The 25,227-nt window shown below is 44.3% G+C and overlaps 1 protein-coding gene across 1 annotated transcript in view; it reads right to left on the bottom strand.

The window, feature by feature from the left end:
- Positions 1–23,220, bottom strand: part of UGT8 (UDP glycosyltransferase 8) — a gene marked incomplete at both ends in the record, with an annotated part of 36,441 nt that extends 13,221 nt beyond the window's left edge. Inside the window, one exon of the mRNA XM_084252212.1 lies at positions 22,399–23,220. Within this exon, the coding sequence (XP_084108338.1) occupies positions 22,399–23,220 (822 nt within the window). The remainder of the gene's footprint in view (positions 1–22,398) is intronic.
- Positions 23,221–25,227: the final 2,007 nt, after the last annotated feature.

The raw sequence follows: 25,227 nt of genomic DNA, 5'->3' as shown, positions 1-25,227 counted from the left end.
CTAACAAGGAGAATGTCAAGCACTTTAAAGAAAGGTCTCATTTTTCAATTCAAGTTGAGCCACCAAATTAAGTGCCTTCCTAGACAAAACCCAAGTGAGTCTGCCAGCCTGTCTACCTATCTGCTCCCAGGAAAAACAGAACAAAACAAAACTTGCTTTGTGATAACCACAATGGTTAACCACAGGAACACAATAAACAAGGCAAAGTCCTGCCGGGTATTAAGGGAGAATGTGAAAAGCTGGGAATTTAGGTGAGCCAGATGCAGGTGGACACGCTCAAATGAGGGTCTACACCATCCTGTGTTGGTGCAGAGCGAGGAATGGCTGCACATGTGTTTATTAAAACCAAAACTCTCCAGCACATGGAGAGGATGGGGCTGGCATGACTCCAGGCGTCTGACTTGGAATAATCACAGTTAACCAGGAGAAGCAGCACAAGTGAAGAAGGGGTTCAGATGAGGAATACACATTTGAACCTAATGAATTCTGAGTAACATCCAAGTGGAACTGTCTAGAAGTATGAAGCCTGAAGGGGCAGGAAGCTGGCTGCACACAGCCCCACAGACTCACCCATACCAGGGGCAGCACTGCTGAGTGGACACTGGGCAACTGGCAGCCTCCTTGGGGTACCTCCCCCAAAGAGAGTATGGCTAAGAATTTATGGCAACTCTGAAGGAGTGAAAAATAGTGATGCTCAGCATAGGTATAAAATACCTATAAAAGAGTGACTTTTCTGTGCACAGCACGCATGGAGCACAATCCACTAGGTGAGTCACCAACAGTCCATGGTTGGGAATTCAGAGAACGGATGGGCCACGGCTGCAGTCACATTCCAAAGGTCCACTTTGGCCAACGCTCAATCCGGTCCTTCCAGGGAGGAGGCCAAACCAAATCCCAGTCTCAAAATGGCCATCTCTCTGATTCCAGACCTGGACCATTATAACCCGAGGCCTGTCAGACGACGGAAGGCCTGTGGGAAGACTCCCGGCTCCGGCCTCACCTCCACAGCAAGCACACAGAGCCTATCTCTGTGTCCTAATTCACTAATCCAGCACTGTTCAGGCAGAAGGAAACCACTTCCTGGCCACCCACATGAGCGCCTGGTCTGAAAGAAGGTAACACAAAACATTTACGAGCAAAGTTTGCGACAAAAGGGGCCAGATAAATTCTGTAGTTCTTCTCAGCACTCCTTATTTGCCACCGAGGAATCCTGTACAAGTCCTCTAACTCCCTGTCCCAGCACATCCAACGGCACAGAACACAGAGAACGGACGACAGCAGCTCACTGAGAAGAATTTCTTCCCTGTCTGAACTAAGGTGCTTTTCATTAAAACTAAGGACAAGAGTAGAATTAAATAGCATACAACAGAAAGAACCTGGGAAAATGACTCAGAACTGTGCACAAGAAGGATGGAGTGTTTTTTTTTATTATTTTTACAACCTTAGGATAAAACCCATTTGCTCTCCAAAATATTAGCAAACCAAGAATCTCCTTATTCCACATACAAATAAAAAAATCTAGATAATCTATTCATTTTTATGTTTAAATGTCAACGTTCTTCCACGGATTTCAGTATCTGATTTAGCAAGTTTAACTACGAATGATTTTTCATTGGATACTTTTTGATAGTAGTCGATTTAGTAAAAGCAATCGAGGCAGGTATCAATGCCTAATCTACACACAAAGTGAAATGAGACTGGGGGACTGTGGCCGGCGGTGTTTTCCAGCCCTGGCTGGAGCCATGTGTCCAGCCCCTCTTGTTCTTTCTGAAGTCGCTACCCCCAGTCGCTACTCAGCAGTGCTGAGCACACGCCCCACACCGGGGCAGTGGTGACCTCCCCGAGCACAGCACGGTAGCCGAAATGCCACATGGCCACTGAGCCTGGGCCACAGCAAGTGTTGTAGATGTCACCTGCCTCTCAGAACAAGTGCCCCACGGCCCCATCACCAAGCTCTGAGCAAACACAGACGCACGAACAGGCCACAGTCGGGGTCTGGCTCCGGCTCCAGCTGAGGTCTCAACCAGCAGCTAAGTCCCAACAGCCCAACGTGAGTCTGAGGATGATCCCAGCTTCTAGTTCTTAAATCCACCTGCTCAGGCCTCAGAGGGCATGCAGCGCAGTGCAGCTCAAATTCTCAAGACAGCTCGTGAGTGAAACTTTATCCGAGACAAAAACTCTGCAAATGTTTATTGGTCCCATAATCTTCTGAAATCCTATCCCATCTGTTTCTCAGGCTGACAGTGAATCACACTCAGTCTATACTCTCCTGCCCTCTGCCAGGACTCCCCACGCAGGTGACTCTGTCCATGCACATACCCCCTGCAAGCATGTCCATCCATCCAAACCACCAAGTCCTTTAAGATCAGCTCAAATGATGCCTTCTTTCCACATCAATCTTTGATCTCGCCAAGTTTAAGAATCAATTCTTTATTTTTCTTTTCTGATAGTATTTTATATCTCTCTCTTGGTAGTGCTCATACCTGTTATTTGTATATGAGCTACTGTCATCTTCTGAGCAGGCAAGAAATTCTTTGACTATCAAAGCACCCAAAACAGTATATTTCCCACAATTCATGTATATTCAAAAAGCATTCTTTGACTATATATCTCACAGCTTATCTTAAAAAAAAAATATTAGTTATACTCAATCAAACCCACGGAAGAGCCATTTACTTATAAAGGGGTTTATTCCAAATGTCGGTTTACAAGTTTTCTTTTTCCAAAGTTTACGTGTAGATTTGCAAAATGTTACTGTCCAATGTGCTTATTTAGGCTACCTGAGGATACACAGCTGTACTTTGGGCACAGCACCCAGCAATCATCAGTCTGAAAGACGTGGGAGACACCTTCAGAACCAGGTGCGACATCACAGTGTAGCTGGGCCAGGAAATGCTCCCTGCTCCCCTTCCTGTGCGCTGCTTGGGGATGGGCAGCTGTGTCTACCGGAAAAGGTCATCTGCTTATGCTTAACAGCAAGCACCCTAAATACCCGAGATACCTGTAGCACAGGGGACCCCCAAGGAAGCTCCCATCGGAACATTTAAGTGTGACCACAGAAGAGATGCACACGTGCAAAATTGTCCAAGAGGTGCTCTCTTGACCCTGTGATATGTTCTAGAACTTGCAGATAACATGGGAAGAAAGGGCTCCAAGCCTGGCCTACTGCCAGTCCTTTGGAAATAATGTCACTCCACAGGGCACAGGTGTGACTTCACAGTTGGAATCACTGCAAAGAATTTAGCCCTGGGCGGAGGGAAACCAGCGATCCGGACATGGACATGCAGCCACCCTGGGGGCAAAGGCAGGACCTCCAGGTGGGTTTGACTTAGGGAAATCCCCACATGCCGGTCACCAATGGTCAAAACAGTGCTGCTTGTAATTAACAACCGGCATGCCCTTTCCAATCACTGGTCACTGAATTTAAGAAATCACATGGAAATCTCTCCTTCCTGAAGTGGAAAACGTGAGGTAGACCAGGGAATGCATGCTCTAAAGCGGTAAGATCAGTAAAAAGCAGGCGAGAGTCCCAAATAGAGGGGGTGGCGTGAACCCCAAGACTAACCTAACTGGTTTCAACCTTCCCCAGGGATATGCTGAACTGGCCAGCATGGAATTTTCTGGTTGGCACCAATGCGATCATCTTTTCCATTCCCTGAAGGGACATGAGACCATCTGCACCTTTTCCCATCCCCCATAGGCTGGTTAGCTGACCCTAACTAGTATCCTGTTCCCTTATCCTGCTCTCTCTTTGCCTATAAAAACCTTTTCACTTGGCACAAGTGAAAGTTGGAAGCACCTTTCACTTGCTCTAGATAGGATGCTGCCCAGCCCGTGAATCCTTAAACAAAGTCAAATAGGTCTTTGAAATGAACTCATTTGAATTTTTGGTATTTAACACGCTAACTACATGATCATCGACTGTTCATTTGAACACATAAATATAGCAGTTAACTTTGAAAAAAATGAAATACACAAAGGTACAGTCAATCATTGTAGGAGAGACTGCTAACTGCCTAGTAATATCCATCCCCTCCACTTCCTTACAACTCCAGCTTCTTGGGCACGTGATGCAGCCTGAGCTGAAGCTGAGCAGAGACACGGATGGGCCAGTGTCTGAGTGAGATGCAAGCAGAGGTCAGAAGTGGGCTTCGGGGGCTGGAGCTGCTCTCCACAACAGCAGAGCGGAGGGCGGGCACCTGCCTACATTTGAGTCGTCGCCCCACCCTAAAAGCCTACAGAACTTCCTTTACATGACTCAGAAATGAACTTCTACTGCGGCTGGCTACTTGCTTTCCGATATTTGCCTAAAACATAATCCTAGGTGACGCCATCACCAAGTGGCAGGCAAACAAGGAGACTTCAGATGAAGGTCCATGTTTATGGCTGGTTGTATGTAACATTCCTACTATCTCACAAGTGAATTTTTTTCTGTGATGTTTTTGAGGAAGGCTGCAATGCAAATTAACATAATGAAAATTTTTAAATCTATAAAACTATAATGATTTAAAACGATAATGCCCTACCCAGACTACTGAGCGATCTCTAGCACCCGAGTCACCAGGAGTCTCTACCTGAAAATCCAACATCATCCCAGCATCATTAATCGTGAAGCAGACCTAAATTGATACTGCCCTATAATTTATTTTACAGCTGAAGAAACTGAAACAAGACAGAAGCCAACAAGAAGTAAAATCAGAACCCGAGAACTGAGCTCCACTCCAGCACGAAGGTCCAGTGTCCTCTACTCTACAATGTTAGTAAAATCGTCATCATGAGGTAATACGTATTTTAAGTTCTTCAGAAGGATAATGTTATATAAGTTAAAAGTTATTATTCCAAGTAGTTAGGAATTTTTTAACTTGCTCAGTGGGTATTATATAGACATGTTCAATGGAATGAAATATAATTTCATTGAAAAGATAAAGTTGTATGATATTCCCTCTGCAGTTCTCTGAAGGGAAGAAAAACATGATAAAAAAATCTTAACCAGTTTTCCAATGACCAAACATTTGGTTTTCCTTTTATTGCTTTCTTTCCTACAACAAACCTGTCTCTCATTTAAGTGCACAGCTATTAATCCACCTACAGTACCACCAAAGGAGTTTTGTTTTTAATTGTGTCCACTGCTTGTCCCTCGCAAATATAACCTTATTGAATTCTGACTCATGACAAAAATGGACTGACAGTGTAGACAGACTAAGTCTCACTCCTGGGAAGGATTCAAGAAAATAATGTCTTTCCCTAAAATGGTGACACACAGCCTCAGTCAATCATAAGCATCCAGGATTTTATTTGACTACAAAATGAGTAAATAATAAAATACAGGCTCCGTGTGCCGTGGGTCATGTATTCACGATGCTCTCAGTCCCCCTCACACATCCCCACAGGGGAAGTGCACACACTCCTCATTCCCAGCGGCATGTGGGTCTTAGTGGAGCACACAGATGTCACGACCCCCAGCTCTGCTCAGAGGGCATTCCACCCTGCACCATGAAGACGAGTAAAAATATCAAAACAAGAAACCACTCGCTGTGTACATGCAGCTTCCACGTAGTGATGGACTTAAGGAAAAGGACCTAAAAGTTAGCCAAAGTGATTGCCTTTCTGTAACTCTGCTATGTATAAATTTTAACATTAGTTTCTATTTAACAAGCTACTATAAAAATTACAGATGCATCCATACACCCAACAAAAATTCACTGAAACATTTTTTGGGGGGAGGGGCAATGCTGAGCTCAGTATTTGGCATGAAGAAGCTATTTAAAGATGAAGTGCTATGAACCTCACTCAGGAAAATGGGATGAATGAAGCCATGATGATGATGATGATGAAAAAGGTATGATCCATGAAAGAAAGAATGGATAAGCTGGACTTCACTGAAAAGGAAAGCTGCATGTTCTGTCAAAGACCATGTTAAGACAACAAAAGAAAAGCCGAAGGGCCTCCCCGGTGGCGCAGCGGTTGAGCGCTGGGTTGCGAAGCTGCCTGCGGCCTCTGTGGCGCCGGTTCGATCCCCGGCTGCTCCCCGGCCACCAGAGCAGGGTCCCACATGGCGCGCAGACCTCTCCTGCCGCCCGCTGCTCCCCTCAGCAGTGTATCTCGTTCCTTCTGCCTGCTCTGCTCCCCACTCTGGCTCTGGTGAATTCTCTCACCCTCCCGCGCTTCTGACTGTACCCAGTGCATGTATAAACAAACAAATAAATTAAAAAAAAAAAACATGCCTCTATATAAAAAAAAAAAAAAGAAAAGAAAAGAAAAGCCGAAGACTGAGAGAAAATATTTTTAAAAGACAGATGTGATAAAGGATTATGATCTAAAATATACAAAGAACTTTGAAGACTCAACAAGAAGAAAACAAACTAGATTTAAAAATCAACCAAATATCTGACCACACACATCACCAAAGAAGACACAGAGATGGCAAAAAGGCATCTGCATCACATATCACCATGACGACGCAATTAAGGATGTGCTAACAACAGGTAAAGGCAAAAGTACACAGCGAGGATGCACAGCAACGGGATTCTCTTTCATTGTTGCTGGGAAAGCAAAATGGAACAGCCGCCATGGAAGACTGTTAGGCATTTTCTTACAAAAGTAAGCACATGCATGGGCCTTCCCTGGTGGCGCAGCGGTTGAGCGCTGGGCTGCGAGGCTGCCCGCAGCCTCTGCAGTGCTGGTTTGATTCCCGGCCGCTGGGCGAGGGTCCCACATGGCGCGCAGAACTCTCCTGCCGCCCGCTGCTCCCCTCAGCAGTGTACTGCGTCAGTCTGCCTGTTCTGCTCCCCGCTCTGGCTCTGGTGAATTCTCTCACCCTCCCGCGCTTCTGACTGTACCCAGTGCTTGTATAAATAAATAAATAAATAAATCTTAAAAAAAAAGAAAAAAAAACTTAATAAAAATGTTTTCTCCAGCCTCCTCTCTCATTTTCCTAACTTTCTTTGATGATTAATCTCTAAATTTATGAACCAGTTAATGTGATCTATACATTTGGGATCTTAATCTTGGTGTAACCCCACTTATATAAACATACATGGTTAAGTCTGTCTCTTTTTTAAACTGGCATATTAGGGGACCATTTAGATGTAATATGTGGAGAGTGACAACTTTCTAACTACTTGTAAGAACTGGAATCTGTAATTAGGTCACTGAGGACAGTTGCCACATCAAAATTTCACATAATCCAAATTCAAGCACTGCTTTGTCTTAGAAATAAAATCAAAATAAGATTGAGCAGAGAGGGACAGATGCTCCCGAGGCTGGCGGAAAGGGGAGGCACAGACTAACAACGAAGCTGTCTGTCAAGGTAACGTTATCTATGACAACAGCCATGGCATCAGCAATAGTGTCTTTGTGGTTCCTTTTCAGCCATCGATTATCTGCTGACAAAGATGCGCTAGGAATTAATTCCAACGTCCTCCTTACCTTTGTAAAGGCTGTTAATTTTAGGTATTCAATTTACATTTTTGACTGTCAAGTTTTTTAACACAGTGACCTTCAAAAAATCCTCCACAGAACTTACTGTAAGATTGACAACAATAATAAATGTGTCACAAAAATCAGGGCTTTACCTTTAAGGTGAAAATATCCTGTACTGTACGTGTGGTGACATTTTCTAGGACAGACTTTGAATTGAATTAAATAAAATTCAGCAATAGATGGGCCTAGGGCATTTATATATGTGTGTGTGTGCGTGTGGGTGTGTGCGTGTGTGTAACCTTTTTTTTACATTTGAAAGGACAGGTTGATTAGGAAAATGAGAAAGAGAAACAGAGGCACCTGCATATTCACAGGCAGGCAGGAGAGCTGCCTATATTTACTTCAACACGTAAAAATTGTATCTTATTTATTAATTTTGGGTGGCAGCTAGCATCCACATGAGTCAATAGCTAGAAATGTTCCTCCTGAGAATTCACCAGCGCCAGAGCGGGGAACAGAACAGGCAGACTGACGAAGTACACTGCTGAGGGGAGCAGCGGGCATGGCAGGAGAGGTTTGCGCCCCATGCGGGACCCTCCCTGGTGGCCGGGGATCGAACCGGCACTGCAGAGGCTGCAGGCAGTGGAGACCTGGGGAAGGAATAAAAATGCACAGGAAATGTTTAAGTATTCCTTTATAAAAAAACTATGATTCTATGAGATCATAACAGTGGAAAGGAAAATACAGTCACTACCACAAGAAAGTAACATCACCCACCTGTGTCCTGCCTGGTCCCCTCCATTCCCGCGTGCTGCTCACCTGTGCTACCTACCCATTTTCTCCCAACAAGCCAAATAAGTCTACGTGTGCTGGGACTTTTAAGATTTACTTTGGCTAATTTTGCAACATAATTATTTTCACCATCTCAATGGATAAGGGAGGTGAGGTTCAGAGGATTTAAAATACGCCCCCAAGCACCTGAAACGGATCCTAATGGAGCCGGGACTGCTCTGTGGTCCAGCCTGTGCCCGCTGAGGTACCGAACATCCACTGGTCAGCTCCAAAAGACATTTCCTGAAGGAACTGTACTGGAACCTCACGGAGCAGCCGGAGGTAAGAAGAGATGACGCCAAGAAATGAGAAAGCTTACAGGGCGTGGATGCTTCACTCCACGGTAAGCAAGCCCAGAGAGAAGCCCTTCCTGGCATGTGGCCCCACTCTGACTCCTGACCTCAGCGGGGCCTCAGAAAATAGGAGAAGTCCAGCAGATTGAGCAAGAGAGCCAGGGCTGAAGTCAGATCAGCCTCAGGGGTGGCAGGCTCTTCCAAGTCCTTTCATGGAGGGTGTGGCTAGTACACTCCTTGGCCATGGCATTTAGAAGGCCTAACAATCAATATTTGCTGACAGTTGGTGAACGAATAAAATGAGTGAATGGAGTCTGATAAAGAGGGTGGCAGAGCGCCAGGCTGACTTCCCTTTGCCCCACTTGGGTTTTCTTTCCACGTAGTACCAGCCCTGGGATTCTGCAGACTGTGACCCGTAGAGGTGGCACATGGTTGCTGCAGGGCCTCAGGGACCGAGACGTTTTGTTCTTTATTCTTGGCATCTGATGGACTGCCCAGCACATGGTAATGGTAGGAGCTCAGCAAACACGGCTCCATAAGTGAATCAGTGACTAAATCAAGCACCCAGGTATCAAGGACAGAGCACTTTCTTTTACTGTGTGGATGAAGGAATGTTCTCAGCCCAGATCCCCAAAAGGTTACAGGAGTCTGTGAGGATTGGGAACCCTCAGGGCGTCTGGGATGGAAGCTACAAAGCCTTCTGCAGTGAGAGACCTCATGACAGCCAGGCCTGACTATGGCTAAATGACAAAGAGAATTTACCACCCAAGCAAGCAGCTAGTGGGAGGGAATGACCTTCCACTAAGGAGGGAACATTCAGCAGGAATCATGGATCAGAATAACCCACAAAGTCAGTCCCAGTCGTGGCAGAAGGAAGACCCTGCTCCTTATCCAAGGAGCTTTCGAAAGGGAAAGTGCATAGATTCGGTGACCCTCACAGACCACGGTGAGGATGCCCATGGGGGGGTGGGTGGAGGGAAAGAGAGGGAATAGAGGAGTACCCCTCAAATTGGTCTGACTACTCCTTTCAAGGAGCTTTAGTTTGGGTTCCCTCAGAGGATCTGGCTGTGAGAGGGCCGTATCCCCCAGTAATGCATTTCCCAACCGAGAGGCAGGAGGCAGGACACTCAGATAACAGGTTCCAATGGCCCCACCCCAAGCCCAGCGCCACACTCTCCACGTGCTTGTGTTTAACTCCACAGCACTTCGAAGGTGCTTTCACGTGATTAGAAGTTAAGTACCTCTCCCTCCACACTTCAGGTCCTTGAGGGTTTAATTCTGCTTTGCTAATCTGCTTTGCTAACGCACATAGTCTCAGATTTAGGAAAGTTCTCCATGGATATTTATGAAATACATGAATAAATGGCCTAGATATTTCAACGTGTTCTGTTAAGGCCTGAGCATAATGATCCATGGCATATTTGGTAGTTTTGAGCAAATAAAGAAAATAAAATTACCCATCTGAGTGGGTGAAAGGAACACCCAGAGTGTGCCCCTGAACCCCGGAAACCACTGCCCCTGTCTTTTGCTAACCAGGTTAATCTTGCTGCAAAACAGACTCTTCTGACTGTCCCCACACTTCTGATTTCAGTATAAAACATTCGCTCCTCCTAGAAAGGTAATACTCTCAATTGCTATCAACGTTGACGCAGCACTGAGCAAATTTCGGCTGCTCATCTTGCCTACAAGTAACTGCAGTCGAGGTTTAGAAACAGGTGGTTTGAGAAAGGATGAGGGGCTTTTGGAGCACGAGGCAGTCTGAGCCAGGGTGGGGTTGGCTGTAGGTGCTGTAGTGGGGTTCCTGGCCCCAGGGGCCAGAGTGGGGAGGGGGTGAAACAAGGACAACCAAAGAGAGGGGAAAGAGAGCAGTACACGGTTTGGTTGGGGGGGTCCTCCATTGAAGAGGGGGCTGAAAGGGAGCAGAGAAAGGAAAAATGATAAAGTGAAAGGCCGCATGTAATCTTGGCAATTTGGACAAGACTGACCGTATTTTAAAGAGATTATAGATTTCTGTGAAAGAATAATATTGGTAAATTATTCCCAGCGGGTGAAGACATTTTGTTCGATTGCCTGCTTTACATCCTCGGCACAAATGCTCATTAGTGAAAGCACAAATGGGTCAAGATTATTTATTTATGTTTCTCAAACAAAAATGGCATTGTATCAAGTCCACTGTGTAAGCTTTGTCCAGTTTGATGTTCTAATTAGCAATTCTTAGCACGATGAAATGCTAAATACACAGCTGTGTGAGGCTTCAGCTGGTAGTAACCAGTAGTGCCTAATACTGACTTTTTAACAAGAAAAACAAAAGTACTTACTCAAATAACTGGATATAAAACTTGGGAGGCCCTATGCAGCTGAGAGAAGTAAAGTTATCAATATAAGCACTGATGAGGTTGATAAAGCAAATAGCTATGCATATTTGTCCTCTCTGTTGAAAAGGTCTTTAGATTTAAATGAAAAACCAGCCAAGGCTAAGTAGCTTATTTAGTTCAACTCACATATAGAACATATCACCTATGATTCCATTAAATCCTCTTAATCTTTAAAATATTTTAACTTTATTACTAACCAAATTTGGAAAGTAAAAATCAAGTTATAGTCAAAGATTACACCAACTGCATATGCCTTTTGGGAAAAAAAAAAACTTGCATTCCACTGAAAATAAGTTCTATATAAATTACTAGACAAATAACTTCAATTGGTATCTTCACCTAACTTTCTTCTTTATGGCTTTAAAGCACCGATTGCTTCTAATTAGTTGAAAACAATGGGGACTTTTCTATCTTAACTGAAGAGAACGAAATGACATAAATTTCTACCCTTTAAATCATAAAGCTACAAAACACAAGTCTCACCTGATTTTTATTTGCAAAACCAGTTATTTAAGACCTAATTGGGACAACTGAATTGTAAAAAAAGAACAAAACCACAAATGCAATGCTTGGTAGGTGCTGTTAATAGGAGACAGGTTGGTGCTGGGTGACATAGAGGGGGGTTACCCTGCACCTCTATTTCTGTTTATAACTAAGCCAAGATTTCATGCCCCCCAGCTTCAGTAGCATAGTGGGGGGGAATTCCCTCCTTTTTTATTACTCTAATGTTTTATGTGACTACATGTGACATTGAGGAAAATGAAATCAAATTGCTCAGGTTTTAAGCATTCCGCTTCATACTTAGAGCACAGCTTCTCAGAGTTTTTGGGGTGTCCCTTCCTCTTTCCAGCCTCTGCATGGTGTGGGGTCCAAACCTAAGGCCTCCTCTCTTTCTGCACGTCTGTGATTTCCTTTATTCCTACCCCTTGAGTACAATCTCTTGGAAGATAACTCCCCATCTGAATACTCAATCCTGACCACTGCCAATCCTTGTGCAAGGAGACCATACTAACTGGACCTGTCTGCTGACACCCCCACAGGCTTGGAAAAGTCAGTGTAGCCCAAAGTCAACATGGCACTTACCCTCGAAAATCTGATCATTTCTTAAGGAAATCCCAGCAAGATAAGGCCATGTATTGGTTGATGAAACAGAAAATTGGCTGTTTTACAGCCCCTGTCCTCCTTACTCAACCTCTTCTGTGAATTCTACCTCCCACCTACACTTGGAATCATCCCCCTGCTCACCACCTCCACATCCACCAGCCTGCTTATTTCTGAGCTCTGGCACATCCTCTCACCCTGTCCTCTCTCTTCCTCACCTACAATGCTTTCTGCATAGAGCAACCATGATTCTTTCCAAAAGCAAATCCAGTCACGTTGCAACTTTTTCAAGGATCCACACCCCTTAGAGCACAAAGGGCCTGCTCTGGTGTGATCATGGGCACACCTTTCTCCACGCTCACCGTGGCTACCCGGTGCTAGCCCATGCCTTCAGCTCCTCACCCCCTCTCAACTTCCTTGGATCTTCAAATTCCAAGTTCCTTTCACTTGGCGGAGGGCGTGCTCCTTGGCTGGCTCCACCTTCCCAGGAGACCCCACTCAGTCACCTGAGAAGCTCTTTAATCCCTATCATTGCCCCCAGCTGGCGCTACCACTGCCCTTCAGTATTGAAAGGAAGCATCTGATTCATCTGCTTACATCTTTATCAATCCTCTCTCCCAGTAGACAGAAAGCGACACAGCCAGACCAAGACTTAGACTTAACATCACCAGCCCAGGGTCTGCAGCCTACTTGCCACAAAATAAATACACACTGGCTATATATTGAAATAGGTAGTCATCGCTTTCACAAGGGGTTGTTCCTTTGTGATTTGCAAAGCCATTTCACTGCCACATGTGAAAAAATTCTAAGAGGACTTTGCGGAACAAAAGAAAATGTCGAGGAAAATGCTCCTAGGTCTAGTGTGAAAATCACAGGCACTTTAGTTAGCCTCAAGGGTTTAATCATAGGCAATTTAGTTAGCCTCAAGCCACTTCAGCTGCTTGTTCACTGATTAAAAGCTCTGGGAATCGAGAGTGTGAAAAGAATTTTATCCCATTTTTGCAAAATAAGTTGGGCAAATGCATAGGCTTTTACAACTTGAAATTACATTAATTATACATATTAATAACATATTAATGTATTAGTTAGACATATATATTGAAACCTGTATTTGCAGCCTGTGGCACTACTAGGTATGAAAAGGAAAGCCAAATAAAAGACTGAGCTGAGAACCCTCATCTAAAGAGTTTCCTCCATTACTATTACTGAGAAGTTTTTGGCTTTTCACAACCCAATGTTTTCCTTACAGATTCTGGCAAATGAAATTGTTTGAACTGTTATTAAAAGAGATCTTTTCTCTATAAACAATTCAATCCCATAGCCATTTATTAAGTAGTTGCTATATGCAAAGGGATGCAAAATCAGTTCAGCTTACTTTGAGAAGTTTATTTGTACTATATTATATAGTTAGATGGAAAAACAAGAGCAAATTAAGAGAAAATGACATCCTCAACATGGCATATTGCATCTGAATATAATTCTCCTGAGAACTCACATATGAAAAAGCCACCCATAAGAAAAAAAAAAAAAACTAATTACACATAAATAATTACCTTACAGGGATTTGTAGGGTACATGAAATTGATCAGGCTTTTACACCCTTGGCCTCTGTGGCTATCAGCTGCGGCCTTGATCGTGTTAATGGAGAGGGTGTGCGGGTTCCGGGTATGAGTGCCTGACTGTGGGCACCTAAGCATGGGTCTGTGCACGTCAGCAAGTGTGTACACCTGAGCCTGGAGGTTGGGGATACAAGGGCGGAGTTACAGACAGCACACGGCTCGGCTATGAGTAAAAAAGCTCACACGAAAACATCAGACAAAAGAGCGTATAGAGATCCGCGGGGGACCCCAAGTGCTGTCTCCCTGCTGGCCTGTTTCTCTGCTTACCATTAAAACCTGAGACAATGATGCCAAGGACTCCAAATTCTCCTTCAAACTGCTACAACTATTTGTGAACCTACCCTGCCTGGCAAAGTTACAAAACAGGGCTCTTCTCAAAAGTACACAAACTTTTTTAGGAAAAAAGGAAGCCATCTCTCTCACTTAATAGCAATTTTCTGTCTCACAGCCCTTTCTAGAATAGATGTTCTTTTAACAGGCTAGTTACATTCATGCTGATGGAATCAGAATTCCAAATCTCCTCCAAAAAGTGGCTCCCGTTGTAACAAGGGGCACCGCCTTGACAGCAAGCAAGAAGGTGGTGGAGGCACGAGGCCTCCACTCGGGCATGGGAGCCCCATCTGGTAGCACAATGGGGACTGATTCTGCAGAGAAGGCTTCCGGGAGGCAGTGTCTCTGTGTTCAAGGCCTGGAGTAGAGCCTTCTGCCACAAATCCACAGGTCTCTGGCCTGCACAGTTCCGCCACTTGGAGGGTGGCGCCCAGCTCCTGTGACTGAGGAGGGGCAACAGGGCAAGAGCAGCCCACATGAGCCCCGCCACCTCTCCCAGCGGTCTGCAGGAGTTTCCTGTAGGCCATGATGTCAGATGCAATTAGAACACACTGTGGACAAGCAAGTGCCTGAGAACCTCTGTCCCATTGATTCAGTGCCTACTTCTCTTTGGCTATTTCTCCAGTTTTGGGTTTTTGGGTTTCTTGGGGGTCTACAAATATACCCACTACAGACCAACTTTGTCCTAGATTGACACAGGACATATCAGGGAGGGACAAAGGGTTTTGTTTATATGTATGTTCAGAGTTAGCAAACTTCCAAGAGGCCTGGCTTCCAAGTAAAAGGATAAAATGGTTCTCACAGAATAAAACTATCTCCAGAGTAAGCAAGTTGATACAAAGTCTAAGACTGAAAAATAAAACCTTTCTCTTTTTTATTATTTCTGTATAGTATGTTAGTGGTGGTTAGAACCTATGAGATGTTATATGAAGTATGTGACACTCTACTTGCTACTGGAGTAGTAAGTTTCTACTTACTACTTAGCTACCACGACAGCTAAGAAAGAAATAATTTCAGTATATAAACTACTTAGGATTTCATAAAATAGGGATGTGTGTAACGTGACTTTAAAATCAGCCTGCTGGGCCTCCCTGGTGGTGCAAGGGTTAAGATGCAACCTATGAATCTGTCCGCAGCCACTGCAGCATGAGTTCAATCCCCAGCCAGGGAGATGCCCACATGGCGCAGCAGACCTCTCCTGGCTCGCCTGCTGCTCCCCTCAGCAGTATATTTCAGTCAGTCTGCCTGTTCTACTCTCCATTCTGTCTCTGGTAAATCCTCTTAACCCCCGCACCTCTGGCCTGCACCCCAGTTCTTGTATGCATAAATAAATCTTAAAAAAAAAAGAAATTCAGTCTGTTTTGATATAATGCCATATATTAACAGCAGATAAACCATTTTAGAGTGCTGAAAAAAAGAGAAAAATGTTGAAATGGAAGTAGAAGAGTTGATGGTATTAGTTCAGAAGAAGATACCTATTATTAACGAGGGTACACAATGGCTATTCTGTTCACATCTGTCTCCTAATGCTGATAACTTATCAATTCAGAAAACAGAACTATAAGGGAATGACTTTTCCAGATGTACAGTTCCTGTAGCATGTACACACACACACACATAGGTACAATTTACACTGCAAAGAATTTTCCAGAATCGAGAAAACCTACCATAAGCTGAAAAAAAAAAAAATCAATGTCATTCAAAATATGTTACATAATATAATATGAAATTAAAGTTTATGGGCCACATGGACTGCCTGAGAACTTGTCACAAATTACTGGCTGCATCCTAGACCTGCTGAGGGATCTACAATCCATGTTGACGAGAAAGTCATGGACTTCTGAGGAAACAGCACCAGGAACCCGGAGGCGACCACTGGAGAAAGCTAGAGCAGTCGGAGAGGCAGCTCTCCTGCCCGCCGGAAGAAAACATCCAGGGGGGAGCGTTGCAATCATCACGGCTCATCGCAAATAACCAGTTAGTACCGAAGGAGAGCAACAGTGGCCACCAGGGCTGCCCGTGCTGCTCTCAGAGACCAACTCCGTCCTCATCTCAAGCGGCTGCCTCCTTCAGCCACTAAGGTCCTCTTAGGGCCAAGACTAAAAGCCAAGACCATCTGGCAGAAAAAGTCCATGTTTTTCCACTTTGCGACTTTGCCACAGCCCCTGGAAAGTTGGTATAAAAACTTCCATAAACACAACTATGAAATAGGCAGTTTGTTCTCCAATGCCCCTGATGCCTCGGAGTTCATATTCCTTCCTCTCTGTCCAAGTGTGTGTTCAGGAATCCGTCTGACAGCCTCATTGACAGCAGGGACTTTCATTTCAAAATAGAACCCTTTGGCTCGGAACAAGAGTATTTGTAAAGAATATCATACCAAAAAAAAAAAAAAATGGTGCCAGCAGCAACTACAAAAATTATCAATTGTAGAAATGATCAGCTAAAAATATTTCTCTTGACATTGCCAGTGTTTGAATTGATATCCAAATGAGCAATCCCACAGGGCATCTTGAAGCTTAAATACTTAGCAGAGAGAGAGAGGAGGTTAAAATTCAGGTGAGACCCTGAACTATCGATTATACATAAGTTTGCTTGAGTATGTCCTTATTTTTGTGTCTCTTGTCATGACTGAAAATCCTTGTAAGCCCCTGAAGCCTACAGAAGCAACTGATAAGCAACTTAGAAATGCAGAGCTGCATAGAAATTACTATCTCAGTGACTGAACAGTGAGTTATTGGTGGTTCTAGCAGAGCCTGATTTGCTTCCTGGATAGATTCGCTTAGCAAAGGTAATTTGGTTTCTTGCCACCAAGTAAAGACAAAATACAGAATCGGCTGGCCATACTTTTGCAAGAATATTATACATGAATGAGTTGGCACAGGGGCTCTACCATTTGTGCCTGACAGTCACGCTGTGGTGAATATTTAAGCTCAGAGTTAGTCGCTGGAATTAAATGATTACTCTCCTGCAAACATTAGAGCTTTCAATTTTCTGACCGCACACAGCTACCCTCTAAAAATAGCAGTACTATAGAGATGAACACATTCTATAAAATATATTTGAGTGATGACATCTGAAATAAGAAAGCAGTTATAAGGGATGCATATTTTGATTAAATGATACTTATTCAAAAGCAGACATTATAATCCATGCGGTCCACTGGCTATAATCTCGACTCTGGCTTTACAGTTCATATGATAACAGATCTGATATACTATCACCAATGGCCTTCCTTTTCCCCATCTGCTACAATCTTGGATCAAGTCTGTTAGTGCCCCCCGCTGCCCTCTGGAGTCTGGTCCCTATCTGAGCTTTACAACCCCTTTTATTTATTGGGGATACCAGCTTCCCACTACCATATGTAATAACAAATAATGGCTTCCAGGTAAATCCCTGAAAACTGAACACAGAAAAAGTCGCTGTTTTCTGTCTTTTTTTTTTTTTTTAAGATTTATTTATTTATTTTATACAAGAACTGGGCTACAGGCCAGATGTACAGGAGGGTGAGAGGATTCACCAGAGTGGGGAACAGAACAGGCAGACTGACGAAGTACACTGCTGAGGGGAGCAGTGGGCGAGATAGGAGAGGTCTGCCGCACCATGTGGGACCCTTGCCGGCTGTCCGGGATCGAACAGACGCTTCAGAGGCTTCGGACAGCTTCACAGCACGGCACTCAGCCAGCCACCTGCGCCACCAGGGGAGGCCCCTTATTTTTTTTTTTTTTTATGAGATCCTTAATCTTTATTTGTAATGCTCTCAGTAACTCTGACATGCTAATTACGTTTTTTTTAAGTTGTGCTTTATTATTTTTAATATTTTATTTTATATAATTCTTACATCATTTTTCATCTTTGCACAATGTATGCATTTTCATTTTGGTTATATTCCCCATACAATTGCACCCCACTTTATTTTGACTCTAGTCCTTCCTTTCCCCGCCTCTTCCTCCCCTCTCCCCCTCCCGCAGTGTGTCTCTGGTTTATAGTTGCTTGTTTTTTTGTTTTTTAAATTTATTTTTTTTAAGATTTATTTATTTATACAAGCACTGGGATACAGGCCAGAGGTGTGGGAGGGTGAGAGGATTCACCAGAGATAGAGCTGGGAACAGAACAGGCAGACTGACCGAAACACACTGCTGAGGGGAGCAGCGGGCGTGACAGGAGAGGTCTGCTGTGCCATGTGTGTTGCTCCCTGGCTGGCCAGGAATCGAACAGGCACTGCAGAGGCTGCAGACAGCTTCACAGCACTGCGCTCAACCCACTGTGCCACCGGGGAGACCCTATAGTTGCTTGTTGATTTTGATTTTGATTTTGTATTGATTAGTCTTTTTCCTGGTCTCTTATTTAAGTTTTCTAAATTCTTAGTTTTATTCCTCTTCTCAGACCCTCAACTGCCCCTGGGGATTAAGCTAACGAATCTGTAGCTAAATGTCTCCTGATTCCCCCAAGACCTCTCTCCGTGAAGGACTTCTGACCAGTGACAAAGCGACAGTATCTTAGGATCTTGTCCTTGGCCTTGAGCTCTTTCTTATCTCTGCTTATCTCTTACCTGAATCTCTCTCCATGACTAAGTTTCCATAAAATAAAAAGGTCTCTACAACTGGTGAAATGAAGATGCCCATAACTCTCAGTCTGGCAATAAAGGACCTCTGAGGTGCACTCCATGAGTGCCAGACCTCCCAACTCACGTGTGAAAGCCAACCTGACTGCACTGCCCTCCATTTTTCAAGTCAGTAGCATTCGACAGCTATTTTAATTCACTAAAATAACTTACCCAGAAAGTCTGGTTGCTTAGTGGCTGGGTGGTATGTGAACATAAATTTGGAATGAATGTATAACTGTTATATATTAACAATATTTTTGTACTAGCTGAACCATCTATTTTTGGCAACTCTTTCTGTTTAATACAGTTTACCTAATATTTAACATTTATGAAGTGCCTACCATTTTCTAGGTGCTCAGAAAATAAAGATGAATAAATGGGGTATCCACCATTTGAGGGTTCCACAGTCCAGTTAAGGCAAGAGCCAACTGAAAAATCAACAGTTAAGGTACAATCACGAGGTGTGATTATAGGTCAAGGCGGGAGAAGCTGAAAAGTGGAAAAAAACAGTCATCTGGCAAGGTTAGACTATCTTGGTCAATGGAAAATCATCTAAAACAGATCACCTGAAGCCCATGATTGATTTTAATCATCAATAGACTCCCTAAGTCAACGTACTGTCCTTGAGTGGCATATTAAGTCTTTCCCTCTAATAAAACTACTAGAAGCTATAATCACTTCTTGGTAGATGTTATTATTTCATTCTCATTTAATAAGTAAAGAATCAAGGATTATTTTACAGACCTTTGTGCCTTCAGCAATTTTGTTTCTAGTTGGTACCTGTGATCTCTAGTGCACTGAGAGGAGATAAGCCACCGCATGGCTGTGAACCCACCCAGACCTTCACCCACACGTGTTGGGACCCCCAAGGAGGCGGCCAGGTAGTAGACAGCATGACAAGGTAAGCAGAAAACTAGCATGCATTTTAAAACTAAATTGCACCAATTTAAGAAGGGGCTCTGAGGGCCTCCCCGGTGGCACCGCGGTTGAGCTCTGGGTTTCGAAGCTGCCCGCAGCCTCTGCAGCGCCAGTTCGATCCCCGGCCGCTGGGCGAGGGTCCCACATGGCGTGAAGACCTCTCCTGCCTGCACGCTGCTCCCCTCAGCGGTGTATTTCGTCAGTCGGCCTGTTCTGCTCCCCACTCTGACTCTGGTGAATCCTCTCACCCTCCCACGCTTCTGACAGTACCCAGTGCTTGTATAAATAAATAAATAAACCTTTACAAAAAAGGGGGAGGGGGAACTGAGTATGTTATAGTTCATAGGATAACATCTATAAGGTACTATTAACAATTTTCCTCATTTGCTACCATCCTGGATCAAGTCTATTACGGCCTCCCTCCCCATGGAGTCTGGTCCCCTATCTCAGCTTTGACACCTCTTTTATTTATTGGGGATGCCAGCTTCCTACTACCATATGTAATAAGAAATGGCTTCTAGGTGAACCCCTGAAAATGTGCAAATGAGTAAAATGAGTGACAGAGATACAGTCATCTAGACAAAATACCAAATCAACAGAACAGTCTGCTGACTTTGCACAGACTCTCACTGTGATCAGACTCTCGGAGTCTCTAATGTGACAAATGAATGGACTATTCTCTATATTTTGAGACTGAAAAAATAAAATGAATGAAGCCAAGCTAGCTGCTTTCTAGTTTCTTTAGGCTCAAGCATGAAGAAAGCATCTAAAAAAAAAAAATGTCTTTTAGAAAAGTTCTCTGCCCTTTCACCCCAGGTTGTGAAATCAAATCCCACTGTCAAATCTTTTCCAGACATCTAGAAATCCTAATCCATCGCCAGTGTAAGCTACGACAATTAACAATCACGCTGTTATTAGTGGATGGTGTGTAAGTGGCCATTTGCTGGGCCCTATTGTTTCAGTGTCACGGCCATGCCCGATAAATGATTAAAAAACTGGGGCGACTCACTGACCTTTAGAACCCTCAGCTACAGTTTATCACATCAATAAATCTAGTACAGAAATCCCAACAGACACGTGTGTGTTCTGAGCACATAAAACCTGACCCGAGTGAGGCATATCTGAAAGAGTAATAAGACACACTGTTCCAAATATTCCCTGCTGAGGCGTCAGTAAATGACGCACTGACACGGAACAGCCCTCACACGCACAGCCTCACAGACGTCCACTGGCAACAGCGCGCGCTACTCTAGGTCCAGGCGTGCAACACGCGGCCGGCCACGTGGGTCTGGTCTGCGTGAGGGACTTCACTGTCACAGCCCCAGGGATGACTGTAAATAAGCACATTTTCACAAGAAACATGACCGAAGCCCAAAGAGAAATAACAGCGCAGGGGAGCCCGCCAAGCAGGGGCAACCAGTGTCAAAGCAGGAATTATGACCCGTCAGAAAACAGAGCAAGGCTTTAAACGCGGCCCCAGAAACCACTCAAAGATGGCTTTTAAAGTAAAACAGTTAAGTAAAGCAAAAGTAATGGGCAGAGTGCGCCTTAGAGCAAACGATAAGCTTGGGTTCCGGGAGAGGAACTATATTCTCACATGCTGTGTGGCTTATCAAAGGTGGGGGGTTAGAGGGGTAGAAATGAGCCATTTTGCGCTTGTTGTGACTATTTTTCAAAGTTTAAGGGCAGAAATAGTTTCAAGAAAGAAAATCACGGATTAGGTCTTCTACTTCCGGGCAAATGCAGCCAGGTGTTGGAGGATTAAACCCAGAGCAAACCCGAGTTTAGAGGCCCCAAAAGACCACGGACTTGCAGGTGCTTGTTCGAGGTACCTATAAAAACCCAGCAAGGACGGAAGACAGTACACAAAGGATTCACTGACAGCTCAACTAACCAAAACAAAATTTAGGTTTCACTTAATGAGGAGACACCATGTCTTAAGGGGCCATGGATCCCTGCTTTGAGATGAAATCTAATGAGGCGTGATTTCTTGAAAACAGACGCTGCTTGCTAACTTAAAATGACGTGACCGCCGAGCTTGGTGGAAGGCAGGGCCTCATTTTCACTGTTGGACGTGAACTCCGCAGTGATTGTGACTGCCTAACGCAGAATCCATTCACCAGCTTTGTGTTTATTGGAATTCTCTGAACCCCATCCAGACACAGAGGCCTGTGAGTGTGTTCTTCGGGGAGGAACAGAAGGTAACTCTGTCTTTAATCCAGAGCAAAATCACGATCATTGAACTGGATCATCTAACTACATTCTCCTCACATACAGCGGTTATTACTTAATCAGAAAGCTATTTTTCCTCCAGTCTATGACCACACAGCAGCGGCCACTCAGCGCACAGAACACCTCCCAGGGTGTGGGGCATCCACAAATAAAGGGACTTGGCAGTGTCTGTGTCTTCCCTGCTTCCTGGAGTGGTGTAAGGAACATGGAGTAACTTGGGCTCAAAAGCCTCCTGCCACCAGTCTCTGTGGCCACAGCTGCACCTCTGTTTTCCTCCCAGGTTTGTTTACCCACATCTGATAGGGTGTCAGTGCAAAAAGCACGTGCCGTGCGCATGGGGCATGCGCACCTATAATGTTGACCGGACACCTGGGCTGGGAAGCGGGAGGTCGCAGGGGCTAGGGGGGTCGGTTGCTGCCTGCCTCCCTGCCTGCTGCTCTGCCTGCGTATCAGGCCCCCTGCTTCCCCATTAAGGGCTGTCAGAGCTATTGAGGCCCCAAGATTCTTTCGCCCTTTGCTCACATCAACCGTGAACCTGCCTGGCCTAGGACTGTTGCACAACAAGGAGCCTTAGTTGTCAAACCCAAACCAATCCACGCTCTCGTCAAATCGAAATCGACAAATTGACCTTCACCGTGAAAAACAAAATGACCAAGGAGTGCAGCAAACCTTACTTCTGGCAGTGGGCTGGCCGGCTTGGTGAGGATCCCTCCCACGTACACGACGTTGGGCAGCGTGGGTCTCGGGAACTCCAGCGCCACGTCCGTGCACAGCATCCAGAGGCTGGAGCCGTGCACCAGGTCGTACATGGACTTCTCGGGCAGCAGGTTGTGCTTCTGCATTATCCTCTCGTATTTGGGAAGAACCAGAAAGCTGACCCCCAATCTGGAAATGAGGTACACGCCGGTGTTTTTCATCCTCTGCAGCAAGGTCATGTGGTCTGTGAGGAGCGAGTTAAACTCTGGGACGTAAGCTAAGGGGGCAGGAGCACCCACTTCAGCAGGGTACCAGAGGCCCGTGGAGAAGACCGCATACTTGACCCCTAACAGATGAGCGATCACAAACCCGCACATGTCGTTAGGGTCCACCAGCAGCAGGTCGAACTTCTCCTTCTTCAGGCCCTGGATCAGGACGCGGTTGCCGACCATCATGTCACAGTTCTTGGTGTAGTGATCCAGTATGTCGAAGAGCTCGATGGCTGTCAGTCTCCCGGAGAAGATATTCCGCATTTTGGACTGCAGGAAAGCGTCCGAGGTGGTGCTGTTGAAGATCCCTGGGTAGCGCTGGAGGCTGTAATGGTGCGACGGAGCGATGTCTCTGCCTTCCGACAGGAGGAACACCGTGTGGTGGCCTCTCTCGTGCAGGGCCGAGGCCAGCGTCTTGAAAATGTACATGTGGCTTTCAAACATAATTGGCGGCACGATGATGATTTTGGCAGCCTTGGCTATCCCAACAGCACTCCACAGGAGCATGAAATACGGCGTGTAAGACTTCATAGCTGCAATGACAAACAGAAAGCCACTTAACACAGAACACCAGCCTGACCCTCCCAAACAAGCGCGGACTCTTGTTGCGGGTATCTGGCTACCCATGCCTTCTCGAGGATTGTTTTTAAAATTCACCCCGACATCTTCACTTTTCATCGATAATTTCTTGAGGATAATACTGACAGCAAAGCTGACATACACTGCAGTGCATTTAAAATGCACCGTTCCAGGGCATATAATTGCATCAATAATAGAGAACCAGACTTTTAATAATTTGAAATAAAACTCCCATAAGATGGAAAGACAGAAGAGCTCTCTTCCTTGAGTAACAGTTACGGGGTATCGATGAAATAGCATTTAATTTTTAAATGAATATCAGTGGTAACCCCGGGAAGAAAAGCCCAAATTTTTGATTTCTAAGTGTATTCACATGTCTTTTATTCCAATCATTTTATCTCCACAGTTATATTCCTAATTATGATCAAAACACACTGAAGAAAAATTATGTTTCAGAAAATAATTCTTTCAAGTTGTTCTGTAAGACATTTTCTTCAAGGTGAATTTCCCCGTCATCTGAAGTATCCTGGCAGTCACCTTTTGTGTAATTTATATAAATTTGGTGATTCAATTCAGGGAATTATCTGAAAGAGACTTTTAATAGAAAAGTTCAGGAGGGTTCACAGGATGCACACTCTTGTGGGAGCAGAAACTGATGGATGGGGTTGAAATAAATGACCAAGGTAGTTTCTGGCTGTACCAAGTATAGTTAGCCTTTCTCTTAAGATATGCAGAGAAATAATACTAAAAGTATAGGCATATTTATTATTTTCATGGAAGACAATATTCTCAGAAGCTCAATCCAAAATAATAAAATAAATAAAAAGCTCAATCTTTTTAATGTTATAAACAGACTGAACAAATTTCTCCAGAAACCCCACTGGAGGTTTGTCTTGTTTTGTTTGGAATTTTACCCAATTATTTCCATGCTCATTTGTTCGAATAAATAGGCAAGGAGAAGAAATACATTTTTTGAAAAGGAAACAGCAATGACTTGAGACAGTAAATGAGGTAAATATTAAAGCTGTGGAACTTGTGCAAGAATCTTCAAATCAAAGGATCAAAGAACGTGACCTGTAAGAATTCCTTGAATAAATAAATAAAAACATGAAGATGAAGGAGTTACCATGATTGGATGAGAAAAGAACAACTTATTACCATAAGGAGTGCTAAAAACTGGCTGTATATTTGAGAAACAAACTCAGTCCATCTGTTACCTTAATATTTTCCCAAAGAAAATCAGATAGCATAGTGTTCAAACTCTTTTAAAAGGCATCCATCCAGAAACCACGAGAAGGCCAGCAATGGCGGATTAAGAAAATTACAGTATATTCTGCCACCATCCAAAACCATATTTCCAAAGAATTTAATAGGAGAAAATGCTCATAACTTTTAGAAAGCAAAAACGAAAACTATATAATGCAATATACACATGCCTATATACAAAATGACTGTAATGACAACGGGATACCAAACTGTGATCAGTAGTACATTCTGACTGTCAGTGATTTCTTTCTTTTTCTACTTACATTTTTCCAGATTTTTAAATTTTCTACCAGAAGGACATCGTATCTATAAGGCACTCCTTCAATGCACATGCTCCTGGAGCTGAAGCCTGGTTCTTCCTCTCCGGGATCAAGTGTGCTAATACATCAGTCTCCATTTGCTGGGCTCTCTTACTCCCCAAATGACCACACTCTGCTACTGACCCGCCACATCTCCACCAGAACACACGTCGTCCAGGGCAGTAAACACCTCCTAAGGGTCACACAAGTGCCCTTTCTTCTGGCAGTTATTGGACTGACCTTTGCTCCAAAGCTAGACCCTCCTGATCGGCAACTACTCCAAATCCTCTCTTGGCTGCTGAGATGCTACTGGACTTACTGTAATTCACTGCCAAAGCACTGTAGAAAACCCAAAATTCAGGCTCCACAAATTTCATTTTTCCCATCATACCAC

Source organism: Talpa europaea, assembly GCF_964194135.1.
Source record: "Talpa europaea genome assembly, chromosome: 13".
Lineage (NCBI taxonomy): Eukaryota > Metazoa > Chordata > Mammalia > Eulipotyphla > Talpidae > Talpa > Talpa europaea.
The sequence above is the reverse complement of the archived record's forward strand: the minus strand, read 5'-3'. Positions and strand labels throughout refer to the sequence as shown.